This window comes from Carassius gibelio, chromosome B1, assembly GCF_023724105.1.
Source record: "Carassius gibelio isolate Cgi1373 ecotype wild population from Czech Republic chromosome B1, carGib1.2-hapl.c, whole genome shotgun sequence".
Taxonomy (NCBI): Eukaryota; Metazoa; Chordata; class Actinopteri; order Cypriniformes; family Cyprinidae; genus Carassius; species Carassius gibelio.
The window spans coordinates 14336490-14356065 of NC_068396.1; the positions used below are offsets into that span (position 1 = coordinate 14336490).

Here is a 19576-nt window from a genome sequence, read left to right on the forward strand (position 1 = left end):
TTACAGAGAAAAGAGCCCAGCCTCGCATTTCACTTCCCTCTACTAGAGGATGCAACATATATGCTCTGTCTGTGAAGGCACATATTTTCTCTCTGTGTTTGAGTATTTGAGTTTCCTGAGTTAAACAGTTTAACTTCGGAGAAATATGCAGCTTTCGTTCTGATCTTTTCATAATGCTTAATTAGATTACACGAAATAACATGCTAAATTGAGTTGATTTACATCAACTTGTAAATCTCACAGTTGAAGAGTTCAAAGAGGTGAGTTTGTTTTCTTCTTTTTAACAGCCTACATTTATTAACTATATAACGCTTCAGTTTAAAACGGTGAATCTGTTTTATAAATGTATAAATGTTTTTTAATTATTATTTTTTTTTTTAATCTATAACTTTTTATCATCTGCATAAATTGATTAACAATCCAAACCTGCTATAGTGTTCAATATTTGTTAGGTTCTTGACTGGTTTAAATTTAAATGAATTATTTTTAAATGTAGATTGAAATTGAGATTTTTGAAATATTAAAATTTGATGTCTTTGAAAAACATTCTTGTTCCCTGGTTTAATATAACATGGTTACCAAGGGCTTAATTAAATGAATGTTTGATACTTTTTGCTAGCATATAATTTTTTTTATTTACTAATTGTTTTTTGATTAAAAAAAATACAATAATTTTTTTTTTGTTTTATGCTAAATTTTTATTATACTTTACAATGCTTAGAGTCTGACAACAGTGTTTGTGCTCCATCGCCGAACGTATTGTAACCTTATACATTTAAATAAAAAAATATATTTTCCTTTTTTTTTTTCCAATACTTATAGTATTTCTTTTCAGAATCCTTATGTGTTTCAGTTGTCGATGAAGATATAATTAATGGAGTCATTTTAAAATACGTATTGGTACAGAAATGTATCTTAACCATTGTCGAGATTATTAAACACTTGCCAGATTATTCTTATTCTTAAGAGTAGTCTGATAATGCCAAAAAGTGTTTTCCGACAGAATATAATACAACCATTTGGCCTTTTGTGGTATTAAATTGAACAGCTGTTTGAATCATAAGTGTTCTTTCCTCTCACGACAGCCATGTAGGCCTAGGAAGTGTAAGCCATTGCCATTTCGAGAATCATCTATAAGTTTGTGTTATGTCTGAAATATCCTTACCAGCACTGGTATAGATACCAGCACTGGTATAGCCCATAGATTTATTAAATAAAAAACAAATATGCTGTGGTATTTGTGTTAAACAGCCTTTTTAAAACACTCATAACCAAAAACTCTTAAATGAGACTTTAGTCGATAGCTGGGCTGTTGTCAGCCCGAAGCATCGTCCCAGGCCTCATAATGAGGAAGGTCTACATGCTCTGTAGTATAGCGGGACATTGTACTCTATTTCACATCTATGAAAATGAGGAGAAAGTGAAAAATTGAGTGACTGTCTATTGCATGGTGGTATAGTATGTATTTTTTAAATGTATATTTAGCACAAAAATGAGAATGAGAAAATTACTTTCTTTATTTTGTGGAACACAAAGGAATGTAATTTTAGGAACGTTGCAGTCGATACAACATCTGACCCCAAAGACTGTCACTCTATGGACCAAAAAAAAAAAAAAAAAAAAAAAAACTTTCCAAATTGTTTCTGTGTTCCACATAAGAAAGAGTATCATACAGGTTTGAAATGACACAAGTCTGAGTAAATGATAATTTCTTAAAATATGAGACTACATATAAATCTATTTTAATGTTACATAAAAAAAAATCTCATTGTATGAAATCATTTCTTGGTGTTTTGTGATTGCATAATAGTAATTTTTACTTCTTTATTCTTTCAACTAAGCAGGAGTCAGAGAGAGTACAACGGTCAAATGAAAGACACGCCTGGGGGACTTCTCACTTCTGGATTTATGTCTTAAATATCTCTAAGGGTACATAATGACCTCAGTTCCAAAACCTTCACGGGAATCCAGAGCCGAGGAGTAAATCACCACGTCCCAAGACGAAGATCGTGAAGAAGACTTCAGAATGCTGTTGAACGTGCAGGGTTTTTGCTCTTAGTCCTCATAGTTCTGCAGACTTGAAATTACAACGATGATTTCCTCTTCAGTCAGACACCGCTAATATATTTTTGTAGAAGCATTAGACTGTACTTTACAATAACTACAACACCAGAGAAGGAAGGATGAATGGGTTGGCAGAGACCTCAGTGAAATGCGTACTGGTCGGGGACTGTGCAGTGGGTAAAACTGCTCTTCTTGTACGATTCACTTCTGAAACTTTCCCAGACAGCTACAGACCGACTGTCTATGAAAACACGGGCGTTGATGTTTTCATGGATGGAATCCAGATCAGCTTGGGACTGTGGGATACAGCAGGACATGATACATTCCGCCAAATCCGGCCCATGTCCTATCAGCAGGCCGATGTGGTTTTGCTATGTTATTCGGTGGCAAATCCAAATTCGTTACATAATTTGCGTTATAAATGGATCGCTGAAGTGAGGGAATTTCTTCCAAAAGTACCTGTGCTGGTTGTAGCCACACAGACAGACCATCGTGAGATGGGACCGTATCGTACTAACTGCACAACAGCCTCCGATGGCAAACAGGTGGCACAGGAGATCCGTGCCAAGGGATACCTGGAATGCTCGGCTCTCAGCAATCGTGGTGTGCAACAGGTTTTTGAGTGTGCCGTTCGAACGGCTGTTAATCAGGCACGGAGACGGACAAGGCGGAGACTGATGGACCTTAACCCCTGTAAAATCTCCTGATGATTTCAATAGAGGGATGTTGTTTAATTCTCATCACTAAGACAATATTGTTTCTCACACACAAAACCAAGTATCTGAAGCCTCAACAAAGACCGATGTCTAAATACGGTTTACTTAAAATACTTGTTTGATTTTGAGTCAGGTTCTGAAATCTGACCATACGTTAGACACATTACAGACGTGAACAGCTATTTATTCAGTCCCATTTTATATTAGTTGGCCTTAACTACTATGTACTTACATTTAAATGAATCAGTTGATAAGATGCACTTACTGTGTACATAAATATGTCGTATTTACATTTTGAAAAAGGCCTGCATGTAATTAAATTTGTAATTAATTTCTGTATAATTATACTGTTGACCTGTCCCTTACACCTTAACCCACCCTTAAACCTACCCATACCACCCAACCTGTCCCTAACCGTAACCGTATCCCACCTCGATAACAGCAAAAGTGTGAACACAATAAGGACATATACATATTTTATATAAAGTGGGACTGTTTATTCATTAAACAGCTGTGCCCTTGTTAATTTTATTAATATAAAATTATCAATCACAGGATTTTACAAGTTAAACATATATTTTAAAAGATGTGCATCTTTTATTACACTGCTACATGTGTTGCAAAATGTACATTTTTAGATTGTAGTTCTTCAAGTTCAGTTATGAATTTAATTCTTGTGAATCGAAACTGCTGGTTCCTCTCCTACACTTGTGATCATGTAAAATCATAATGTCACACTGAGATCTCCTTCTGTAATCTTAATTTTAGATGGCGATTAAATCACTTTAATTATGTATTTCTGATTTGCTGACAATGCTTTTTTTTGGTGAAATGTTGTTTATGGAGCTAAATACTGGAATGGGGATTTCAGTGTCGAAATTCTTATTCATAAAAGATTGATTTTATAGTCTTTATTAAGTCAATTAAATAAGTAGTTATGTTAATAAAAAAGAGTTTAGCTGTTACTTTGCTAAAGTATCTGTGTGGTTTGTCATGCACAGCGAACCCATGGAAAATGCGTTTACATGATTTCTGACTAAAAATGAACTTAAGGCATGTGTTTATCATAAATAAAAATGATTTTGAAAAGGTGGTTTACAAACTTATTAATGCCAAGAATTTTACTATATGAGAAAAAAATAGATATTAAAAACTGTGATTTAAAATGTTAATAATAAATGATTATAAATAAATTATATTATCTGGAAAATATTAAAATATTATTGTTCAAAATGTTTATTAATGAGTTAAATTTAATTGTATAGGATTGATTTATTTATTTAACCTGTTAAATGTCACCCCGTCCCGTATACGGGACGCCTACGTTGACTATACTATATTACAATCAAATCTAATCAAATCTTGACAAACTATATATCGTTGGAAAGGTCTAAGACTCCCAAATATATAATTTATGACAAGAGTGCACCCTCAGAAATCTACATTACAAAAGGAGCTTTGACCTTTGTTTAAAAAAAAGACTTCCTCGTTGCCTTTTTCTCTATCACATTTTAGAAATCATCAGAAGTTATATATCACTTGAAAACATAAAATCTCAAAATTCATCCTTCAAAACCCATTTTAAAATCAGACATTGCATGACCATGTAAATGGTACATCAAAATCATGTTACAAAATGTTTTCAGACATGAATGAAAAAAATTTAGGTTTGTATCATGCACATTCATGTCTATCTTCAAAAACGTGAGTGACAGTTAACAGGTTAAAAATTCTTTTTTTTTTTACCGTAAACTGCAAAGTTTTTTTCTGTTGTTGTTTTTTTTTCTTTTTTACACTTAATTCCGCTGAAATTTTCTGCGGCCCACATAGCCCCTTCTGGAGGCCCCTAGGGGGTCCCCATACCTCATTTGAATACACCTTGCTAAAAACAGTTTTACTAGAAATTATTCCATGTTATTCGATCTGAGAAACCACAATACATTTTTGAAGATACCTTATACATAGACTTGTCTTTTTAAAATCTTTTAAAACTGGTGAATTGGACCTCCATTATAAATTAGTTACTGACATCATAAACATTAATGACAAAATATCTGCACAGAAAAATAACCAAGCTGTTTCTTACCTCATTTGATGTAAAAACGTTCTGTTTAAATATATCAGTATACGGCATGTTACAAATAAATCATGATAACATTTGTGAATAATCGCTTCTGTGTCTATGCAATAAACATTTGAATCTGAGATGTTTTACTCTTGATATAATCACTCTGCAAGCCACGGGTTAAGCGTTTTTTTCTCACCAAATATAATATGTAATACTTTATACGTAATGTCTTCTCCATTAAGACTCTACATACCTGTACATGCAGGACAAAAAGCGAGTATGTTATTTCTAGCCGTTCTGAAACATTCTGTATTCTGAGGTTCCAGGTTTGGTTGTCAGTTATGTTGTGTGCTAGTGACTGGTTAGAATGAACACGAAGATAACGGAGACAGAGTTCACATTGTTCGAGCTGATCTCTACTTAAGCTTCAACACCACTGTACAATACTGTACAGACCTTCTTGATTATGATTATATATTTTACATCAGATGTTTTTAGATGTGCAGTGTATCACAGCAGACTGACAATTTGCTTGTCCAGCAAACTGACAGAGCCTTGTTTGTGAACAATATAAAACTACTTATGTGAATAAGGATCGATACATAGAAGATATTTTAGGAAAATGCACATAATACATTTATTTATAATATTCCCATGCAGTCTCTGACATTTTGAGACTTTGTGCTATATTACTAGACAGCAGAATGTTTTATAAAATTGTTATCAAAATAACACACAGGCAAAATGTAAAAACAAAGGAGATGCATGCTACTACTCGCACTACATAAAAGGAAGAGTCGGCAGAGGAGAAAAAAGAGACAGAGCAACAGAAAGAAGGAGTATATGTTATGTGGTTTATGGAGACGAAGTGATGTAGGCCGGTGCTTTTGGAGAACTAAAGAGTTTAGACCCTGAAACCACATCCCAGCAGGAGAACGTCTCTCTCTGAACTCACTGAAACCACGCTGTGCTTCGTGGCTCCCTAGAAAAATGTTAGAACTGCAGAGTGAAATGTAAATACAATGTAAATCTCTTTTCAAAATGTTTTGTAAGTCAAGGTATTTCTGTGATATCAGAAATATTTTGTACCTCAAAAAATCAACTTAAAATGAGTGTATAACTTAATGAACCTTTGCTCTTGTGACAAATGAATAAATGAATGGTCGCATTAGGTAATACAGTCAACAGGATTGTACTCAAACTGCAAAATGTATACAGTACATACATATAAATATATATGTGTGTGTGTTTTTGTGTGTGCTTTGTGAATAAAAAATAAAAAAAGACAGAAAGAAAGAAAGTGTCCATTGTTATTTTGGACTTCAATGACTTTACCTGTACAAACAAAAACAGTTGAGACATTTTACAAAGTATCTTTTTCTTACATTCCTTTTGTAATGACTTTAAAATGAAGAAATTATGACAGAATCTACCTTTTTGTGTGAACTGTCCCTTTAAAGAAATAGGCTTGAAACTTTAATGTGTGTAAGAGAGACTGTTGGAGATGTTATACAGGTGTGTGTGTGTGTGTGTGTGAGTGTGTGTGTATATATATATATATATATATATATGTATATATATATACACACACACCCACACACATACAAATATATACATATATATATATATATATATATATATATATATATATACAGTCTTGTTCAAAATAATAGCAGTACAATGTGACTAACCAGAATAATCAAGGTTTTTAGTATATTTTTTATTGCTACGTGACAAACAAGTTACCAGTAGGTTCAGTAGATTGTCAGAAAACAAACAAGACCCAGCATTCATGATATACACGCTCTTAAGGCTGTGCAATTGGGCAATTAGTTGAAAGGGGTGTGTTCAAAAAAATAGCAGTGTCTACCTTTGACTGTACAAACTCAAACTATTTTTAACAAACATTTTTTTTTTTCTGGGATTTAGCAATCCTGTAAATCACTAAACTAATATTTAGTTGTATGACCACAGTTTTTTAAAACTGCTTGACATCTGTGTGGCATGGAGTCAACCAACTTGTGGCACCTCTCAGCTGTTATTCCACTCCATGATTCTTTAACAACATTCCACAATTCATTCACATTTCTTGGTTTTGCTTCAGAAACAGCATTTTTGATATCACCCCACAAGTTCTCAATTGGATTAAGGTCTGGAGATTGGGCTGGCCACTCCATAACATTAATTTTGTTGGTTTGGAACCAAGACTTTGCCCGTTTACTAGTGTGTTTTGGGTCATTGTCTTGTTGAAACAACCATTTCAAGGGCATGTCCTCTTCAGCATAGGGCAACATGACCTCTTCAAGTATTTTAACATATGCAAACTGATCCATGATCCCTGGTATGCGATAAATAGGCCCAACACCATAGTAGGAGAAACATGCCCATATCATGATGCTTGCACCTCCATGCTTCACTGTCTTCACTGTGTACTGTGGTTTGAATTCAGAGTTTGGGGGTCGTCTCACAAACTGCCTGTGGCCCTTGGACCCAAAAAGAACAATTTTACTCTCATCAGTCCACAAAATGTTCCTCCATTTCTCTTTAGGCCAATTGATGTGTTCTTTGGCAAATTGTAACCTCTTCTGCACATGCCTTTTTTTTAACAGAGGGACTTTGCGGGGGATTCTTGAAAATAGATTAGCTTCACACAGACGTCTTCTAACTGTCACAGTACTTACAGGTAACTCCAGACTGTCTTTGATCATCCTGGAGGTGATCATTGGCTGAGCCTTTGCCATTCTGGTTATTCTTCTATCCATTTTGATGGTTGTCTTCCGTTTTCTTCCACGTCTCTCTGGTTTTGCTCTCCATTTTAAGGCATTGGAGATCATTTTAGCTGAACAGCCTATCATTTTTTGCACCTCTTTATAGGTTTTCCCCTCTCTAATCAACTTTTTAATCAAAGTACGCTGTTCTTCTGAACAATGTCTTGAACGACCCATTTTCCTCAGCTTTCAAATGCATGTTCAACAAGTGTTGGCTTCATCCTTAAATAGGGGCCACCTGATTCACACCTGTTTCTTCACAAAATTGATGACCTCAGTGATTGAATGCCACACTGCTATTTTTTTGAACACACCCCTTTCAACTAATTCAACTAATTGCCCAATTGCACAGCCTTAAGAGCGTGCATATCATGAATGCTGGGTCTCATTTGTTTTCTGAGAATTTACTGAACCTACTGGTAACTTGTTTGCCACGTAGCAATAAAAAATATACTAAAAACCTTGATTATTCTGGTTAGTCACATTGTACTGCTATTATTTTGAACAAGACTGTATATATATATATACACACATACATATACATACACATACATATACATACATATACATATGCATACATATATATTTGCCTTAGTCCATATTCTGCCAATTTACAGAGTGCTGTGGTCTACAAAACAGACTAAATCAATACACGCACACATATACACATTCGTTCTATGCGACCCACCACACATTCTGTTCTCTTTTTTACAACAGGAAACACCTGCATTGTTCTGTTACCACATGAGCGTTCTGATACACATACACATACATACACCCATAAAGCATCAAAGCCATGCACAATCACCTATCTATGACAGTTAAGCCAAAATCTAGAGATTGTGCTTCACAAGATAAGTTACATATGCAAATTTCAAATATATAAAAACAAAACAAAACCAAAAAAAAAAAAAAGAAAACACAAAAAAACATTTTTAATAGGCAGATATATTAAATATCATCACATCAACCTTTAGGATTTTCCATGGTTTGTGTAGTCTGGCAGTAGTGAGTCAGAAAGGAAGGAGTGTGTAGGACAGGGAAGACACCCCTGAAAATGATACTGAGGGAATCACCCTAATTTCAGAAAATACAAAGAGAATACTGAGTCATTTTGAGTCATTAATTCATTTTATTGAGTTTTTTTTTCTTTCTAAATTTACCTGATCTGCTGCACTGTAATATGAACAGGTAAGATAAAACAATGGAAGAAAAAAATACTTAAAACTGCTTTCTTTAGTGCAATCTAGGCTATTTAATCATTCCTGAGAACGATTGTCTGTACTGGAGCATTATGGGAAAAGTAGTTCTACAGCATAATATGTCGAAGTGCACTACAGGATATGAAACTCTCCTACGCCTGAGAAAGAAAGAGAAAGAAAGAGAAAGAAAGAGAAAGATAGAAAGACGCCTCAAGAAGAACCACTTCCTGTCTTGTTCCTGTCATCATTTCAGACCCTACAGTCATTGTGTGTGTATGTGCTTGTATTCCTGTGTAGGCGCTGGGAAATATGAGGGGGCTGTCTGACACAATCTAAATAGATTTAGTTACAAACAACTCCCCAAAGGTGCTTAGAAATCTGTTACTTAAATTACTTGTAAAATAACTCACTGATATTTTACACATGGGACAAAACATATCCCACTTTTTTTTTTTATGGAATTTTCAGATATATACAGTGTGTGTTTGTGTGTTTGAGTGAGAAAATACTTAATTTATAAAATGTTCTGAATACACAGTCACAATATGTTGATGCAGTTTGTAAAATTAATTGCACTGTAGCACTGTAGTATTAGTTTTACATTTTCATTTCTGTGCTTCTGCCATTGAAAAAACAATATGCCCCACCAGTAAACTAACACAGGGAACAATATTACTTGTTCTCACTTTTTTAATGAGATGAGAAAATTAATGAGAAAGTTAATATGTGTCAGAGATGCAAAGAAAAAATGATATTTTTCATTTCCATTTCTGCAAAAGAAATGTCTAGAATGTATACCTTGTAACATGTTACCTATTAATCTCTGCTGTCTTGAAAGTCAGTGTGTGCATGTCTCAGAGACAGACCTCTCTTCCTTTAAAATTCATTGTGTGTAACACTCAAACCACATGACCCGTCTGCACTACACTCTTGTCAGATCGGCTCTCACTGTGATGGACAGAACAAACACATTCAATGACACATAATTACTATGGACAGTCCTTCACAAGTCTGCAAAAGATAACACATAAGATGTTTTTAGAAAGAACAGAAGATCTCCAGTAATATAACCACACATTCTTCTTGCATAGATAAGTATCTCCACGGTAAAAAGAAGCGTGTGTACGTGTGTTAGTGTGCATGCTATGTGATACCTCGGCTCTTGTTCCAGAGAAACAAGACATTCAGGCCTTCAGTGTTGTACCTGACATACCACACACTCTCAAAGCTCAGACCGCTCTGGGACTTTCCTCCTCTCCAGCAAATAAAATATGACCTTGGACGGCAAATGAGAAGAAACAGCAAATAATAACTGCCAGATTTTATTGTATTTTTTTGCCATTCTTCTGAAAAATGCAGATTATATTTATTGTGGTTCACATTAGCATGTTGCTACATGGTAAGTCCATGCTCTTTTTAATGCTGATACTGACAAAAGATACATAATTTTCCAAATCAATCTTGTCTTGTTTTTCAGTAGAAGATAACTGAACATTCTTTGAACAAAATTAATTTCTTTGATAAGCAATATTGTTTCAGTTAACAATAGATTTTCAGAGTAAAAATTTTCTCACCTTGTTAACAAATTGTATTTCTTGTTTTAAATATGTGAACGTGTACTGTTATATTTATCACTATGGTAGTCATATTTTTGCAAAACTACTATACCTGAGAAAATATTGAAATGATTTGTTAAATTTCAACAAATGTATAATTTTTTATGGTATATGACTCTATTTGTTTAAATGACAACAATTAATTAAAATATATGTCCTCTCTAGTTGTTTTCTCTGCTCAGGGTCGTTTTGCTCAAAAACTGCTGAATGACCTAATGGAGAACTATTCTAATGCTTTACGGCCTGTGGAGGACACAGACAAAGCCCTTAATGTCACTCTACAGATCACACTCTCACAGATCAAAGATATGGTGAGCATTAAACACACACACACACACACACACGTCTATGGAATACTGACATTAAACCCTGCACCTATTTTACCTCACAATTTTTATAAATAACAAAACAGAATGAGTTTACAATTACATGCATCAGACCTACTGCAGAAACAGTTGGTTTGATATCACTTCCGCTGGTTCGGAGATAAAGGCATACTGTATATCGCACCAGCAAAACACCCACACGCTGTCCAACTGGCCTTGATGTGGCATGGTGTGTGTATGTTCTGATCATACTTTGGCAACTTAATGCTGAAACCGCAATGATTGCACAATTGCCCCAAACTTTTAACCTCTGAAAATACATGCCTAGCTGAAATACATACTTGTGCAGACCTAGTACTTAAATATCAGCAGTTAATGATGTAGTGACAGCAAATTTGTTAATGGTGCCTAACCAATTTCAAAGCATAATTTACTCTTGAAAGGCTTTTGCTTTAGCACACAGATTTACATTGGATGTCAAGTAGAGAACCACCACAGTAACTTATATTTAAACAATTCATTCATTAAATAAGATCATACAACTAAATTGGAATGGTCATCAGTGGGAACATTTTGTCCACATAATTATGCAGTTACAGAGTTACCAACCAGCCAAAACTGCCCCCACTGGATTAATAGCTGTGTTCTTCATTTTTGTTGCAGTTATTATGGATAACTCTAGGTGTCAGTGCTCGTCAAATGTTTAATGTGTGTATCCTCTTCTCATCAACTCTCTGTGTCCTTTGACAATGCAAAGTTTTATGCGTGTATGTATAGTGTAAGCTGTGTGACTAATGTATAGTAGTTTTTTAGCAAGTGTGCCACTGCGGATCAAAGTGTTGGATAATAAGATGTGTAATTCTTTTACTTCGTTTTATTTACACACACACCCACATACACACACTTTATGAGTATAGCAAATTGGGTGAAACATTTAATTAACAAATTAATCTAAACTTCAGACTATCTTACTATGGCTTCAAGCTGAAGTGCAGAATAAACTCTACAAGTTTCTGGAAAATTGTTATCAAGCATGATTTGAGAATGGTTACATCTTGTGCTTCAATGGAAGCAATAACACCTGTTTGCACAAAATAGTGCAAATGAGTGTAAATGATGACAGAAATGTCATTTTTGGGTGAACAGCCTATTCAAATGCACTAATTAAATTGTAATTGTATGGTTTTACATTAGTGTTTGTGTCTCTGTCTGTCTGTGGATGATGGTTATATAAGACACAGGTAGTAATTGTTATGTGTGTTCCAGAAAGAGACAATGCATTTCTCATTCAAGAAGCACTGAATTTCCACCCTGATCAAACTCGATCAAATATTAATTTACTGAACCTGAGGAGTACCTTTAACCAATGAGATGTGATATGTACAAGGCATTAAGTGCAACCTAAGGGTTCAGACTTTCTTTCCTTTCATTCTTCATTGTTGTGAGAAAGTGTACCATGTACAACAACAGGGTTTTATCTTGCAGTGCAAGACCCTGTGTGACTGAATACTTGGTCTTAACATACAATGTAACCCATACTCAGTGTAACCCATACTCAAATAAAAATAGATATCTAACCTTATACATTTGAACATGTTCACAGTAAGCACATAGGGTTTTAAGCTCTAAAAGGATCATAAAGATTCAATTCAACTCTATGTCTTCTGCGATCACTGTGTATGATAAATAGACCAAGATTTAGGTGGTTATTCACAAATCAAATAACTGATTAATTCATATATAGAGAGCCCAAATAAATAAAAAATATGTGCAGTTATGAAAATTGGTTTTGCTTTGTGCTTGACTCTTTGTGCTAGGATGAAAGGAACCAGGTGTTGACCACATACCTTTGGGTGCGTCAGATCTGGCATGATGCTTATCTACATTGGGATAAAGATGAGTATGATGGACTTGAGGTCATTCGAATACCCAGCAGTCTTGTTTGGAGACCAGACATCGTTCTGTATAACAAGTTAATACATGTCACATACACACATTATCTTGCATAAAACATGGAAACATACAACTTTGTTAATTTAACTATGACATAATGTGAGAATGTAAACATTCATACTTAACTAATATAGACAACAGGCTCAAATTTGTTTAATGAATACATAAAAGACTGAATTATTGACCTCTATATTTCTTTTTCACTCAGTGCAGATGAGGAGGACTCCTCCGGACCCCCAGACACGAATGTGGTGTTGAGATATAATGGTGAGATCACTTGGGACTCCCCTGCTATCACTAAGAGTTCCTGTAAGGTGGACGTCTCTTATTTCCCCTTTGATAGTCAGCAGTGCAACCTTACCTTTGGCTCCTGGACCTACAATGGCAACCAGGTATATGTACTTGATAGGTGTACATAGTTAGCAAGAACAATAGTGAGCATGCATACTTGTGTTGAATTATTCCAATAACTTGCTTTGTATAACAGCTTTTTGAGTCACACTTTATATTAGGTGGCCTTAACTACTAACAGTTAAATAAATCATTTGATACAATGCACTTGCATGCATGTTCTTAAATTATGCTTATATATTTTTTAAATGCCTGCATGTAATTTCATTTGTAATTAATTTCTGTAAATATATTTATAATTACACTGTTTACCAATTTCTTACAACTTAACCCATACCATCAAAGCTGTCCCTAACCTTACCTGCATCTCATCTCAACAACAGCTAAAGTGTTTTGCAATACAATATAAACACAAAAAGTACATTGTACTTATTTTTTTTGTTGTAAGTACATTGTAGTTAAGGCCACCTAATATAAAGTATAAATGTAAAATGTGCACACTGTTATGTTCCAATGGATGCAGATGTAGTCCCCTAGTTCACTGTAGGTATGACACATTTGGGTTTTGCTCATTTACTCTTATTTTAGTCTTAAATACAGTACATGTTGAATTCAAAATATTCATAGGGATAATTCACTCAACAATGAAATTCTTCATCATTTATTCACCCTCCACTTGTTCCAAACCTTAATAAAGTTTCTTCCAGCTATTGTACACAATAGAAGCTAATTTGAAGAATGTTGGTAACCAAACAGTTGGTGGTAGCGATTGTCTACTACAGTATGAAAAAAAAAATGTTCTTCAGATCTGTAGGTCTGATGCATGTAACTGTAAACTCATTCTGTACTATTATTGATTAACTCATACAGGTTTGGAACAAGTGTTGTGTAAATGATTATAGAATTTTCATTTTTGGGTAGACTATCCATTCAACAAAAGGATTAAATAAATGTAACAGTAAGTGAAACACTCTACATAGATTTATTGTAGGTGTTAGTCAGTATGTCCTCAACATCCACAGATTATGAAGTTAAATCAGAATACATACAAAAACACAGTAAGGAGGAATATTACCAGTTGTATAAAATGTATGGTGGCTGGACCGCTGTGTCATCTTCATGCATAGGAACCCCATTTCTCCTCATAAAAAACATAACAAAAATAAATAGAAAATAAATAAATAAAATAAATAAATAATTTTTTTAAAGAAGAAATCATTATACATTAAAAGTATATATATATATATATATATATATATATATATATGTATATATATATATATATATATATATATATATATATATATATATATATGTATATATATATATATAATAGATATCCATATCAATTGTAAATGAAACCCTGTTATACATATTGCAGTTTTGGAACTTTGACTTGACTAAAAATCCCATCACTATAACCCCAGGTGGATATCAGAATGGGCATGGAGAGTGGTGACCTTTCAGACTTTGTGGAAAACGTGGAATGGGAGTGTCACGGTATGCCGGCCGTTAAAAACGTCATAATGTACGGCTGCTGCTCTGATCCGTACCCTGACATAACGTACACAGTCCTGCTCAAGCGGCGTTCTTCCTTCTACATCTTCAACCTTCTTCTACCGTGTTTCCTCATCTCTTTCTTGGCTCCTCTGGGTTTCTACCTGCCTGCTGATTCAGGGGAGAAGGTCTCACTGGGGGTGACGGTTCTGCTGGCTCTGACTGTATTTCAGCTGATGGTGGCTGAGAGTATGCCACCTTCAGAAAGTGTTCCTCTAATTGGTGAGTTTACTGTAAAGGAGAATTTGTAAATATTTGGATATGTTTTCTCTTTCTTTTCATTTCACTTTGGCTAGAGAATATTGTCAATTCTGTTGAAATGCTAAGTGTGGATCTGTTTATACAGTTTGGATAATAACAAAAGTGACAATCAAATGCTATAAAGTGACTCAACTTCTTTACTTCTGTCATTGTCACTATGGTTAAAGCTGCAGTTCGTAACTTTTTTTGGCAAAACATTATTCTAGATCAATATTTGAGAAAGTACATAAGCCAGTGTTCAAAACGATTGCCTTACTTTAGCCCAATTCAAAGCTGTTATCTTATAATAATGTTTTCTTTTCTGAATGGTATGGGTAGGTTTTTGTGGGAAATTCGATCATGATGCTGTGTCATTACGTCACATCTGTAAACATAAAGAAAATTGTCCCGGCTAGTAGACTATATTGCATGTTAAGATCCTGCAGGTGGCGGTTGTTTATAGCCCTTTTCTCACAGGAGCTAGAATAATTAAAATTACATTTAAATAAAATTTTTGCATTCAGCAGACGCTTTTATCCAAAGCGACTTACAGTGCATTTAGGCTATAAACTTTTACTTATCATGTGTTCCCGAGGAATCAAACCCCCAACCTTGCACTTGATAGCACAGTGCTATACCAATTGAACTACAGGAACACATTAAATTTATCATTTTGATGGCGGATTGTAAGCCAGAAAGTATTATTCAAATCAATTCAAGTTTATCTGTATAGCGCTTTTTACAATACAAATCACAGCAAAGCAACTTTACAGAAAATTAATTTCTACAATATTTAGTAGTAGCTTATCAGTGGTGACTGTCAGTTTATGTGCATATGACAGGAATTTTCAGAAAAATTAATACAAGACGTAGTCAACCAGACAATCAACACTATTAACAGCAATTATTATAAGATGCAATCACACTTGTAGCAATATTTGTTAGTTCTGTTTGTTGTTTCAGGGTTAGCATCATCTGAGGTCATCTGAGGTGTTTGCATCATCTCTTCTCAAGGGGTTCTGGATCCAGACTGGAGCTTGTGTAAATCCAAGTTACCACGGAATGTAAATCCCTTGGCAAAACATAGAAACAAATAGAGACACAATTAGCATAGCTGCTATTCCAACCAAGTAAAATTAATTAGTTTAACCCAAGCTAAAGAATAATAATGCACATTTGATCAGATACAACTGCAGTCACAAATTATGAGATGCATCATTCGAATGCTTGGCGAAAGAGATTTTTAATCTAGATTTAAACAGAGCGAGTGTGTCTGAACCCTGAACATTATAAGGAAGGCTTTTCCAGAGTTTGGGAGCCAAATGTGAGAAAGCTCTACCTCCTTTAGTGTACTTTGCTATCCTAGGAACTACTAAAAGTCAAGCATTTTGTGACCTTAGGGAGCGTGATGGGTTGTAGTGTGGTATAAGGCTAGTTAAGTATGCAGGAGCTAAACCATTTAGGGCCTTAAAGGTAAGTAAAATAATTTGTAACTGATACAGAACTTTATAGGTAGCCAGTGCAGAAACTGTAAAATTGGGGTAATATGATCATATATTCTTGACCTGGGAAGGACTCTAACCACTGCATTTTGGACTACCTGTAGCTTGTTTATTGAAGATGCAGGACAACTGCCTAGCAGTGCATTACAATAGTCCAGTAAAGAGGTCACTAGCTTTTTTGCATCAGAAACAGGTAACATGTTTCGTAGCTTGGGAATGTTTCTAAGATGGAAGAATGCTGGTTTTGTAACATGGGAAATATGGTTTTCAAAAGACAAGTTGCTGTCTAATAAAACACCCAGGTTTTAGACTGCAGAGGAAGTAACAGTACATCCGTCTATTTGCAAACTGTATTACTAGATTCTGTGTACTGTTTTTTGGTCCAATAAGTAATATCCAAAAAAGACAAAATTATTGGTCATCCAGTCTTTTACATTTTAATAAACTCTGTTAGCTTAGATAATTTGGAAGCTTCATCAGGTCTCGTTGAGATACATAGTTGAGTATCATCAGCATAACAGTGGAAACTAATCCAGTATTTTCTAGTAATATTACGAAGGGGCAACATGTATATTGAAAATAGCAGAGGACCTAGGACAGATCCTTGTGGCACTCCATATTTTTACTGGTGCTAAATGACATGACTCACCATTTAAATAAACAAAATGGTAGCTATCAGACAGGTAGGATCTGAACCATTTTAGAGCCTGCCCTTGAATACCTGTATAGTTTTGTAATCAATCTATTAGTATGTCATGATCTATGGTGTCGAACGCAGCATTAAGATCAAGAAAAACTAGCAATGAGATGCAGCCTTGATCTGATTATTTGTTTATGAAACACATCTGAATGAAATGAAATTATATTGCAGTTTTAAATGCACTTTTGATTACACATAGCCTGGGATTACACAAGATTTTTATTTTAAAGACAACAAGTTCAAAGGGAGCATAGTTTGCTTTTTGGGTTAAAATAATTTCTTAATATGAAAATCTGTGATTGTGAAGTACAGTAAATATCCACACAGGCGCTGTGAATGACTGCCACACATACTCCTCAAAACATTAGATTAATCAGCGTTTGAGCCATGCCGACAAACACCACACAACCCACGCAAGGAAGATAATTCCATAAACAACATGCATTGCATGTTTTCAAACAGAGATGGCAAAAAAGAGGAAAAACTTACAGACTGCAGCTTTAAATACTTTATTCATGGCCCATTTGACCCCCTAGTGTAAGTTGCTATTAACTTTCAATTTGTGAAGTGAAGTGAAAGCAGAGTATATATTATACATCATAGTCTTGGTAAGACTCTACTGGAAATTAATAAATTGTGGTTCTGGCTGTAGCTGGGTGTTATAGACAATTGAAAAAAATGCTATATTAATCAATCAATGAATAAATAAAATTAAGATTGTCACTAAATTATCAAAAATAAGATATTTAATTAATATAATTTTTATTGATATGTTAAAATATAATGTGACATGCAAAGAAAAACAATGTCTATTGTTTATCCTTTGTCATAAGCATTGATAGCATCTTTGTTATTTATCCCTTGTCTGTCTTTCCTATAGGAAAATACTACATTGCAACGATGACCATGATAACAGCCTCTACATCTTTAACTATCTTTATCATGAATATACACTTCTGTGGAGCGGAAGCCAAACCGGTGCCACACTGGGCCAAAGTCCTGATAATAGATTTCATGTCGAAGATCTTCTTTGTGTATGAGGTAGGGGAGAACTGTACCACACCTGAAAGTGACCGAGGCACATTGTTCTCTGAAGACCCACTGGCTAGCCTTGAGAGAGATGGGTATTTTGACAAAGGGTTTTATGGAGACTGTCACCATAATGACAGAAACCGCAGTCAGTTTAATGGGTACAATCACGGAGACCACAGGCATGGGAATGGGTACCATCACAACAGCAGTGACTATCGACAACAGAGGCAGAACCAGGGAAGGAGGACCCGCTCGTCTTCAAATTCCCCTATTCGACAGAATGCCCATCATCCAAAACACACACATTACATTGGCCGAGATGGAAGTGAAAAGCTCCCACTGACAAGCCAGGAAAAACTCAAAGATAGTGAACTTTCCATTCCAGAAAAACTTGCTGGGTACACCTACGATCATGGCAATGGTTATCTCAGTGGAGTTGGGTATCACCACAATAATAGCTACAGCAAAACCTTTGGAGCAGATAGTAACAATAAGATTACCACTGGCACAGGATGTGTATGCATCTGTGGCCAACATCAGAAAGTGGTGCGAAACATTGAGTACATAGCTAACTGTTTCAGAGAGCAGAGGGCACACCAGGCCAAAGGGGCTGAATGGAAGAAGGTTGCCAAGGTGATGGACAGGTTCTTCATGTGGGTGTTTTTCATCATGGTCTTCCTCATGAGTATCCTTGTCATGGCCAAGGCAACCTAGACCGTGTACACTTTAAATATATAATCAATTGATATTTCATACTGTCTAACACTATGTGTCAAAAGACCAGTTAGTAATTGATTGTTTTTTTTTTTTTTTTTTCAAACATTAATTCCTACAGTCTTGTATTTGTTGGCAAATGGGCTCATGTTCTGTATTTGCTTGAATGTCTCAATATGTTAATTGTTTATTACATTCTTTACATTCCAAAATATTATCTAGTTGTAAAAGTTAAAGAAGAGGCATTAATATTTTAGGTGTAGACGTGTTCCCACATGTGTATATAGAGTAACACAATCTTTGTCTGGCATGGACAAACATTAATAATGCACAATTAACCCTGCACATGCGCATTGACAGACATCCACACTAATGCACATTAAAAATGCATAAATAGACCAGTCTTGAATGTTGATCACACACACACTGTGTAAAACTTGCATCCTTGACCAATGCTAACATATTATCTCATCATATAAATCTACATTCTGCAATTTCTGTATTTCATTATTTGTTTGATTTGCTGTGCTTGTTTCTTATATTGTTCTCTGCTTCTATTATTCTTTACAAATGGTGCTACTACCCCCCTTAAATGGTCTATCACAGGGCTATTCGAAAAATTACTTTCCTTTACTAGGAAAGTACCATTTATTGGGGTGTCCTTATCAATATTCAGTGACTGCAGTTATATCCCCACAAATGCAAATGTCAAACGTTTAATCCAGTCACAGTAAGTCTCATCTTAAAGTGGAAGCAATCCCAAAAGC

General features: G+C 34.9%; 2 protein-coding genes across 3 annotated transcripts; both read left to right on the forward strand.

Annotated features, from left to right (window-relative positions):
* On the forward strand, positions 1-6071 carry LOC127949737 (rho-related GTP-binding protein RhoH). Of its 2 annotated transcripts, none has more exons than XM_052547244.1 (2): positions 1-260; positions 1842-6071. In XM_052547244.1, the coding sequence occupies exon 2, from the start codon at positions 2184-2186 to the stop codon at positions 2769-2771; it is 588 nt and encodes a 195-aa protein (XP_052403204.1). In that variant the 5' UTR covers positions 1-260; positions 1842-2183; the 3' UTR covers positions 2772-6071. The 2 variants fall into 2 exon arrangements, with proteins under 2 accessions (XP_052403204.1, XP_052403203.1); XM_052547243.1 differs by having other exon boundaries at positions 1845-6071.
* A 4100-nt stretch (positions 6072-10171) lies between these two features.
* On the forward strand, positions 10172-18809 carry LOC127949736 (neuronal acetylcholine receptor subunit alpha-10-like). The gene is made up of 6 exons (XM_052547242.1): positions 10172-10217; positions 10600-10745; positions 12578-12732; positions 12922-13105; positions 14492-14843; positions 17944-18809. The coding sequence occupies exons 1-6, from the start codon at positions 10172-10174 to the stop codon at positions 18807-18809; spliced, it is 1749 nt and encodes a 582-aa protein (XP_052403202.1).
* The last annotated feature ends 767 nt before the right edge of the window (positions 18810-19576 follow it).

Coding starts and splice junctions, on each gene's coding strand:
- LOC127949737 (XM_052547244.1), top strand. CDS start 2,184: ATGAATGGGTTGGCAGAGACCTCAGTGAAATGCGTACTGGTCGGGGAC.
- LOC127949736 (XM_052547242.1), top strand. CDS start 10,172: ATGCAGATTATATTTATTGTGGTTCACATTAGCATGTTGCTACATG. Junction 13,106..14,491: donor GGACCTACAATGGCAACCAG/GTATATGTACTT, acceptor CTATAACCCCAG/GTGGATATCAGAATGGGCAT. Junction 14,844..17,943: donor AGAAAGTGTTCCTCTAATTG/GTGAGTTTACTG, acceptor TCTTTCCTATAG/GAAAATACTACATTGCAACG.